Source organism: Triticum dicoccoides, chromosome 2A (assembly GCF_002162155.2).
Source record: "Triticum dicoccoides isolate Atlit2015 ecotype Zavitan chromosome 2A, WEW_v2.0, whole genome shotgun sequence".
Classification (NCBI taxonomy): Eukaryota; Viridiplantae; Streptophyta; class Magnoliopsida; order Poales; family Poaceae; genus Triticum; species Triticum dicoccoides.
The window spans coordinates 729,376,168-729,386,038 of NC_041382.1; the positions used below are offsets into that span (position 1 = coordinate 729,376,168).

At 42.6% G+C, this 9,871-nt stretch overlaps 1 protein-coding gene and 1 long non-coding RNA gene across 4 annotated transcripts; one reads left to right on the forward strand and one right to left on the reverse strand.

The window, feature by feature from the left end:
* Positions 1 to 5,007: 5,007 nt before the first annotated feature.
* On the forward strand, positions 5,008 to 5,700 carry LOC119352110 (protein SMALL AUXIN UP-REGULATED RNA 10-like). Its single transcript, XM_037618841.1, has one exon. The coding sequence runs from the start codon at positions 5,008 to 5,010 to the stop codon at positions 5,455 to 5,457; it is 450 nt and encodes a 149-aa protein (XP_037474738.1). The 3' UTR covers positions 5,458 to 5,700.
* A 2,119-nt stretch (positions 5,701 to 7,819) lies between these two features.
* LOC119352111 lies at positions 7,820 to 9,114 on the reverse strand. Of its 3 annotated transcripts, XR_005170118.1 has the most exons (3): positions 8,993 to 9,114; positions 8,587 to 8,878; positions 7,820 to 8,075 (listed from the first exon to the last, which is right to left on the reverse strand). It is a non-coding gene; the product is annotated as an uncharacterized LOC119352111 (long non-coding RNA). The 3 variants fall into 3 exon arrangements; XR_005170116.1 differs by lacking the exon at positions 8,993 to 9,114 and having other exon boundaries at positions 8,587 to 8,986; XR_005170117.1 differs by lacking the exon at positions 8,993 to 9,114 and having other exon boundaries at positions 7,820 to 8,299; positions 8,587 to 8,986.
* Between the last annotated feature and the right edge of the window lie 757 nt (positions 9,115 to 9,871).

Below are 9,871 nucleotides of genomic sequence, written 5' to 3' on the forward strand. Positions count from 1 at the left end.
GTCTATAGGAGCACGATTGTAGCTTGCTTCTCTTCTCATTTCTTTTATCTTTTCTCCAACTTGACAAAAATATACTCCCTCCGTTCCTTGATATAAGGTGTATAGACTTTTTAGAAAATTACATTTGCTTATATTAGGCAAACTCCTCTATTTTCTCATGTCAATTAGTCAGGTGTAATCTCGCCCAAAACTTGTGAAATTTTCACTCAATGTGCGTTCTTTAATTTTCGTGCCAAAAACTATACACCCTATATTTAAAAATGGAGGGAGTATTATTTAAAGCCTTACAGTCGTCTACATTATTTTATTGTACTTGCTTTGACATGCCCATGTTACTACCTCAATAATGTATAGTAACATATGTGTTTGTTTAACTAGATGTAGACTCATTTTCTCCACGGGTGTGTTATGTTACGGTAAGATATTATGTTACCCCTTATTAATTACTTACCATATAAATAAATTTGTCTTGGAGTACATGGTGTTACTAGCTAAGTTACTCTCACTATGGTTTTGCACATAGATAGATTTGCCTGAAATCTCTCCTACAGGTGCCCGGAATTTGTCCTCCCACAACCCCTTAAATTACGATGTGGTTTTGCACACATGCGAGCTCTATACAAGAAAATAAAGTATCAAGGAAAAATGAAAATATATCTAAAATATAAAAATACTAAAATTCATACTGTGTTATAGAAGAGTTCATCAAGGTCATCATCGAGGATATTACAACGTGGGAACTATTAAAATTAAAATGTAAAACTTCAAAACACGAAAATTTTCACAAACATTGTGAAGAACAGGGAAGTCATGAAAACTCACAATAGTTTCGAAAACTACTGATAATCTACATATAATCACTATCGTTTCTAAATTATGTATGTCTTTTCTCGAATTTCCATTTTTTAACATATACTCAAGATTTATGCCTTTTCATTTTTGCATTCCTTAAGAAAGGGCTTTAGTTATATTTCCACGATATGCATTTTGTATGAATTTGTTATAGGATTTCATTTTTTATGAAATACATTTTTTCTTTAATAAAATACTTAGTCCAGTCCTTTTGTACTTCTGTGAATTCTTTTAGATGATTGGGTTACTATAAGGTGAAACCGGTTTCACTGCCACATCATGACTCATACTGCTTTGAGTCAAGTGAGCGGCCTGGTTTAAGAAATTTAACGTCCAAAATGTCCAATTTTGAAGTTAAGGAACCAAAACCCAAACTTGTTTTCTTTGACAAACACGAATATAAGTTTGGAAACTCCCGAAATATAAAAAATACTACACATGTTACATACTTTCTACTTTTTCATGATTATTATGTTCGCTAGGACATGGTTTTAGAATTAGTCCAAAATAATGTTTTGAGAAAAACCAAGTACAACATAGACACACATACATACACACATCACCATCACACATACACACTTACATATCGCATAATGGCTATTGCCATCAAGGAGTTTAACACATTAAAGATGCCACCGTTGGTACCTCATTGTCAATAGGAATGTAGCCTCCCACTACAAAATATGCTGACATAATGAGACATAAAATATGCAATACCTGGGCTTAATCTTTGTTGGACAAAGGGGACAACCATATCCTGGTAACCATCTAACCACATGCACTACTTTGATGGGTAGCCAAAAATGGCAAAATGTATAGAAAAAAATTCAAGTAGAAGCAATATCATAATCCAGCTGAAAGGTCGTAGCCAAACACGAAAAACATTGTTGAAGGTATATAAATTTTGCCATCTTTTTCGAGCTTAGAAGCTCACACTCCCGATTTCATAAATGAAATCAACAAGGTCCACAAGTTTCAGTGAAACCTATTACAACAAACCTCAAACTCTACTTAAAAGTGAAACTAGGGAAAACTTAAACACCATCAGAACATAACCATAGGAAGCAAGCAAAACACATTTGCAAAGCAATGTACACAAATATTTCCCAGAACTAGAAGAAACTACAACTTCGGTATGGCACCGATCTAATTACCTAGCCCCCAACCTTCTTGTCAATGACCTTCATCCCACACGCCTGCATAAAAAAATCAGTGGCTACTCTTGATAGTTGTAGATAGATATTGTCATGTCTCTGTTGAGTATTTGTATTCTATATAGTTATCCAGTTGTCAACCTGTCTAGCGAGTTGACACATCACCAACAGTTGAATCAAAACATGATGCATTTTCTCACAAAGACCAAATAACCGCAACAACACCCACACGATTCCATCCCTATAACATTACAGGGAAAGATCAAAATCCAAGAGCTAATCTCTGAGAAGCTGATAGTCGCATCAATAATGCAGTAGAACATTTTGTACCAAGCCTCAAATATATTTGGCTATTATGCAGTTAAATAACAAACTATAGTGATATTCAAATATGTCACGAAAACAACACCTATTGTCACTACCTTTACAGCCTCTCATAATCAAGATACATTTAACTTGGATACCATTATTAGAAGCTATACAAAAATACATTAATTTGAAATGGGCATTTAAACTCTTCTATATGGGCATTTAAACTCTACAAACCAAACACTTCTATATGGACATTTAAACTCTACATTTTCTATGCTAGATATGTGGACCGTACGGAAAACCCCCAGATTTGGTCAACAGCGAGACACACGTGTCTTCTTAATCAGACGGTTTCAAACCACTACATTGTTCCTAATGCGAAAAGTGAAATTATAAAGCCTTCTATATTCGTCACACAACAAGATATCACCAATCCAGAAACCCTCCCAAAACATAGCTCTGTTTCCATTTCTTGTTGTTTTAGTAGAAAATAAAGAATACTTCCGTTACTTCCACTAAACCCTACCTCAAGTGCGATTGTCCAGATTGTTCCTTTCACTAGGACAACATGCTATAATATATTTATTTCTAATAAACTTCTACCAAATCCGATGTTCATTGTCAATTTTCCACGTCCATTTAGTAAGGCACATGTGTATCTACTAATACAAGCTAACTATAATTCTTAGGCTCACACGCATTTCCTATAGAAATCAAACCTTTTACCATGACCTCTCGACAATTTAACATGGATACCATATAGAATGAATTTTCTCATTAATACTTGTTTAATCCTTATTATTAAGACTGACTATCTAACTACACGAAATGTCCACATATTTAAAAGATAATTGCCATCTTCATGTGTAAAAATAGTCTATAATCTTGGATTATATATTTTTGCTTCACCAAAATAGGAGTGGTCTCATTTTGAATAAATCAACCGATAAATGTGAGATACGATCATAAGGACGTATTAAAATTTCAAATGCAGTAAACGATTGAAATTATTCAGAGACATGAAGATGGTTGCATTTGCATATTGCAGCATGTTCATGCCGCCTTGTATTAAATTATTTGGTAAACTCAGTAATAAAATATATTTTAGTATAATTATTAATGATAATGATAAAATCATCTACTACAATGTTTAACAAAATATGGGATAAATAATTCCCTTGTCTCAACTTTTTTTAGTTCTGAAAGGTTTACAATAACTGCATTATAAATCCAAATCCGGCAGCCAAACTTATTATAGCATACATTTGAAGAAAATAAAATATAAACATATCATACGTCTTCTCATAATCTGATAAAAATAAATGCCAATTAAATGTATCATAAGTATTCTCAAAATCTACTTTAAACAATGACTAATTAAATGTATAATAAGTATTCTCAAAATGTATTTTTTAACAAGACAAATGATCCCTTGTTCCTATGATTTCCATGCAACACTTTTATGACAAGACAGCCCGTCTAAAGGGGGTATCCATCTTTTATAAAAGTTGTTTGTTAAGGTAAAGACTGCTGACAACTCTACTGCCTTTTACCTTATTACAAATCATAAAATACACATTAAGAAGACAAATTGGCTTGTAACGTTGAATTTTGACATGATCTACACATTTAGGAAGTGAGAATACCATAACTATATCTAGCAATATAAAATCTACTACAATTCCTGGAAAAGACAATGAAGATCATGACAAACTAGAGGCCAAAATTTATAATAAAACTCAGTAAGAAGTTCATCGGGGCGAGGAGTTCTATTATGTACGTTTGGGAAACAACAACTTTTATTCCATCCAAACTGAACAGAGTATCAAGAAATGATCTTTCTTTTTTGCGGGAAATCAAGAAAAGATATATCAGCATAATCTAGAACACAAAGGCATGGGACAATCTAGAGATATATCTAAAGCATGCGTCAGCAGCACAATCCATAGATATTTCATATCCATCCAGATGGAATTTTCATGGAGACACACACACACACACCTAAAAGGTGCGATATCATCGGATAGACTCGAAACGGTAAACGGAAACCAAGCTCAAGCCGAGCCCGCTCAGGCGTGAACAACGCACGCGGCGGAAAAGGAGAGTAAAACGTGGAGGTTTAGGAAGAAGGGAAACAAAGATCCGTGGCACAGCACACCAAACGCATGCGTCATATGGAGGTGGACCTCCCTGGGACACGGGCACAAGGGGACCAAGAAATGCATGCACAACCGTGATAGTTTTCACACCGGTTTGGACTCGAGCACAGATGGACGAATTTTTCCTCTAAGACAGAGTTATCTGATTGGAATATTTTTATTCTTTTGAAAATGATCCAAACATATTATAAATGCACAAAGAAAATGATCTAAGGAAGCGTTGGCATCCGCCTGAGTGTCGCACATGCGGTGACAGAAAAAGTAAATCTACCATACTTCACTCGTCTTACTTTCACTGGAAATGAAGTGCTATGCTAGTGCTAGGTCTCACGTGCGAGACGCACGACACGTCCAAGTCATCACGGGCTCACGGTTCCCGCAATTTCCGCCAACTCCACAGTGACGGACCCCGAGCCCCGGGCCTATATATTGCCACCCCGTCCCGCTCTCCAGATACTCCACCCATACGCAAGCTCAAAGAGTCAAGACAGAGAGAACAGCGGAGCAGAGCTAGCCCAGAGTCGACAAGCATGTGCAAGGTCATCAACACGGTCCAGTCTCTCGCCTCGCTGCGCCGCGCCGTGCGACGGTGGTGCGACCGAGCGGCGGCCTCGGTGCGGCCCGTAAAGGACATGCTGGACGCCGCCGTGCCGGCGGGGCACGTGGCCGTGCGCGTTCGAGGCCGCGGCGACGGGGAGTCGTCGTCGAGGCGGCTCGTGGTGCCGGTGGCGCAGCTGAGCCACCCGGCGTTCCGGGAGCTGCTGCGCCAGGCGGAGGAGGAGTACGGCTTCCCGTCGGCCTCCGGGCCCCTCGCGCTCCCCTGCGACGAGGACCACCTCCGGGACGTCCTCCGCCGCGTCTCGTCGTCTGACTCCGAGGAGCGCCGCTCATTCCCTCGACGCCGCGGCGTCACGGCGGCGCCGCACGATGACTCGCGGCCGCTGCTGCAGGGGGTGGCCGCCGAGAAGCTCGTCTCGTGATCGATCGGTCGTTTGTTCGTGCGCCCAGACTCTGTACATTGCAGGAGCGGGATAGCCGTGTCCATTTGGCCCTTTACCTGCAGGCCAGTAGCACTGCGCGCGCTCCCATGCCGCGGCGCCGTGCCATCCATGGCGACGACGAGTGCGCGCGCTGAAACCGGGCAAGACTTTGCAGACTCGTGACAGGACAGTTAAACTGATAGATCACCCCGATGATGTACTATCCTGCACTATCACTCCATTAGTCGAGCTGGCATTACAAAATGTACATATCTTCTCCTCCTAGAAAATAAATGTGTATATATTTGCGTCCTATTTCCATATCTGTTGGCTTTATGATGGACCGCAAAGTAGAGATAATCAGTTATACCGTGCACGGGATATCCGTGTATGGATCCACCGTTCATGCCAGCTTTAAGATTCGTGTTACTTTTTGGCTGGTTTTAGAACGTCTTGTTTTAATGCTTTTTGTTGCGTTTTTCTTTCTGCTCCTAAGTGCATCATTTTGTTTTAATTCACCACATTCTCCACTTATTCATAAAGGGCAGGGATCTCTGCCGAGATAATGTACAAAATACACCCAGAAGGTTCATGCACCCAAACTAGTAGAATGTCCGTGCGTTGCTACGGGCTCCAACGTATAAATGAACCAATAAGTAATTAAGGTCATCTTCAAGATTGACGCTCATTTCTCCCTCATACGTTCGGACGTGTTCGAACATCAAACAGGCGCCCAGCAGGCTTCCCAAAATCCTACCTTCGTCCGGATTATCCATCATGTCAGCTCCAACACACGGTCCGGACACAAAAACTCCATCCCATGATCCACTCTTTCCCATTTCTTGCCGGAGCCTCCCCTTCCCCCTCGGTTTCCTGTCGTAGTAGGGCATTTCTCGCTGGAGACCCTTGAAGCAACCATCAAATGGATTTACCCTTCTATCCTAACCAAAAAATATTTACGACTTGATGAAAAAAAATATGAACAACTCGTTCATGAAATTTTCTGCAAAGCCATCTCTAGTGAAATGCAATTTGCCACATTTTCTAAAGTAGGAACATTATTCCGCTCAGACAGCCAAAAGGCCAACTCCAATGCATGACCCTAAATGAGCATCCGTTTTGTGTGGATTCTGTCTGTTAGGATCGACCAAAGGGGTGGTGTCTGGCCACGCCTAACCAAATCTGGCCGGTGTGCCCAACCGGCCGTCCCATTTCGTTCGGGCGTAGTGTTTTTTTGCAAGATATTTGAAATCTAAAATTAAGGCAAGACCATAGACATGCCAGCGGCCATAGTTCTTGCCGACCAGAGTGCTAGCGGCCGACACACTTGCCAACACACAAAAAAGGGCCATAGTTCTTGCATCGCGTCCCTAGTTCATGTCGGCACACAAGCTGACATACAAAAAATGATGGCGCTCTTGGTCATAGCTCAATCATCTAGCTCGAGCATCTCCTTTTACTTCTTCTTGAACCACGGCCTTTTCCTCGGGGACATCTTTGTCAAGTCCACGGTCATGATCTCCACCTCCTTCGCCGTGAAAGTGAGTGCCACCTATTTTACTTTGTCTTTGCATTGGTCGCCTCAAATCTCGAGCTTCTTGGTTTGGACGTTCTCCTCAATCTCGAGCTTTTTCTATTGTATCTCAATGTAGGGTACTTGCTCCTCTTTCTCTTGGCGCTTCCTCTCCTCCCTTGCTTGCATTTGGGTCATCATGCCTTGCAAAGTTTCTTGCAAGGCAAATGTCGCCGTGTCATGCTTTTTGTCCACCTTGGAGTTGGTCTTGCCCCTCGGCCGCTTCTCCCCTTCTTCATGCTCAACCACGGCCGCCGACCCTCCATTCTTATTTTGGGTGGCATATTGCTCCTTGTACTTGGGGCAATTGCAAATGATAGTCCAACCAATGGGTAAGGGTGAGCGGCTTGTTACCATGTTGGGCCTTGAAGGGAGGGCGGAGCAGGGGGGTGGTGGGAGGGAAGGGGAAAGGGCGTGCCCCAACTGGCATACCAATGGGAGGACATGGGCGTGCGTCCTGCCCCGGCATACCAATGGGAGGACATGGGCGTGCGTCGTGCCCCGACTGGCATACCCTATCCGTTTGTACACAAATCCGGCTCAAATTTGGGACGTGAATGGGTCGCGGATGAACGAAAAACAGACACCTGCTTGTTTGCGTTGGGCCACGTTTTTTGTCCTTTTCAGCCTAACTAAACAAACCAACCCAATCTCCATCCCACTCATTCTCACCCCTCACTCTTATTCCGCTCGGACAGTCGTAACTACTGCAAAATTTAAAATATTTATGAAGTGTGTTTTTTCAGTCAATGCAAGATGCCGTTCCTCACCTTCATTTCATCCGAAGAGTCAAAAATTAGGATTTAATATAGCTTTCAACAGGAATACAGCCTCTTTTCTAGATGGTTAAATACATGCGTACATGCATGTCTATTACATGTAGCATATCTGGAGTAGTAACTCACAAAATCTTATTTGACTACATCAAGATAAATACAACTTTACTTGCTGGACTGCTTCGTTAGAAACTGAACCTTTGTGGCAGAAAGTATCTCTAATCATGTTGACAACCAGCAACACTTTGCCAAAGGAACCTGCAAAGGACCTTGAAAGAAACAGAACAAAAGAATATAGATCAGTATGCTAATTCTATGCAAGATATAAATGGATTGGTGTAAACGGCTTGTAAATGAAGCAAGGAATAAGCGTACACCACAAACTTGGTATATGGAAAAAAAAAAGCACAACAGAGCAGCTCTAGCGAGGGTGTGTTGGTGCTTTCCAAATTCCTGAACCTTGAGCGTGCGGCTCTAGATTGTTGGGACGGACCTGGGGTACAGTGAGTCAGTGACCATTAAAAGACTGTCGGGCGAAACTTGTTTTGACTGTAACTTTCAATCAGTTGGTAAGAATTGTGCAAATAAGATACTGTTAGAAATCTATTGACATCCTCTACAACTTTGATTTTATGGTCATATCAAAACTATCGACAGTTTAAGCCTAGTTGTCAAAGTTAGTCTTCTGTTTCCAGTACCTAATTAGCAATTGCATCAACCAGGCATCAATTATTCTAATCCATCCATCAAACCATATTCTAGGGACTATCAGAAAGTTACCTTTTGAGGCAAAAGCTTCAGCTCAAAGATGACGAATTTTGTCCTGAATCTTGGCTAACTCCTCTCCTCTCTTTTCTCCCCCATAGTCTTCTCTCTCCCTGGCTATTTCCCCTAGATGTGTAATAACAGAGGAGTAGCAGCAACCACATGGTACATGTGGTTAGCAAACTCAAAATTCACACAGAGGAGTAGCAGCATCAGCTCACCTCTCAAGGCCCCTCTCTCTGCTACATCGCATCTGCGATCCACTTCTATAAATGTGGGTAGACAACATCACCTAATCTTGCATAATCTAAACCAAGACAACGCATCAAAGAAGACCAGGTTAGAATCAAAGGAGGGAGACAGGAGGGAAGATAGCACCATGGTCCATGGGAACCAAAATCAAGCACGGGAGGGAAGATACCACCAGGGGTGAGATTGTGGAAGTCGAGTGAGATGAGGCTGCTCGCTGGACTCGACCACCACCCCAAACCCTATCTGGATAAAGGAGGAAGGAGACCACACAATAAAAAATTAAGACCTACCGTCTCTCTCCACCCTGCGGGCGAGAGTGCGAAGCTGGACACGATCATATCTTGATGAGGCTATGGGATGCTGGCTAAAGAGCTTGACCATCTGGGGGCGTTCATAGTTCGTACAGATCGGCTCTAAGGCGTGATGGAGAAGGGGCATCTTGGATGATGGCATCGACCAGCGCGGGCATGTCGTGATGGAGAAGGGGCTTGAAGGAGACAACGAGGTCGTCGATCAGGAGTGGTGGAGGACAAGTTTGAAGAGCCGACGATGTCGCGTAGTGGATTCAGCGTGGAGGAAGGAGGCTGGCGGCGTTAACCTAGCCGCCACGGGGTAGGGCGCCGGCAGTCGGGAAACGCGAAAGGAGCATATGGAAGTGGAGGGCGTTTCTGGCGTGGGTCATGTTGGCTGGCTTTTTTCTGGAAGGAAGAATTGCCCTGGTTTTCTTACGACGGTTTTTTGGTTCGATGAAAAAAATGGATGGCGAGCGGGGGGGCGTGCGAGGGCAGGGGAGCGGACGAACGAACGAAGAACGACGTAAGGACTCATCTATTGGAAGTAGAGATTGTTCAAAACCCCATCCTTAGCTAACCCATGGGCTGCACTATTAGCAGTGCGTCTAACCCATGCCACCTTCCACCTCTGGCGTGCCCCCAGCATTTGTTTGACCTCTTCAATCATTGGGCCCAGCTCGACATATCGCGCTCCTTGCTCTGCAACTTGCCAACGATTTCTTTGCTATCCATCTCAATATGTAGGCTAGTTGCAC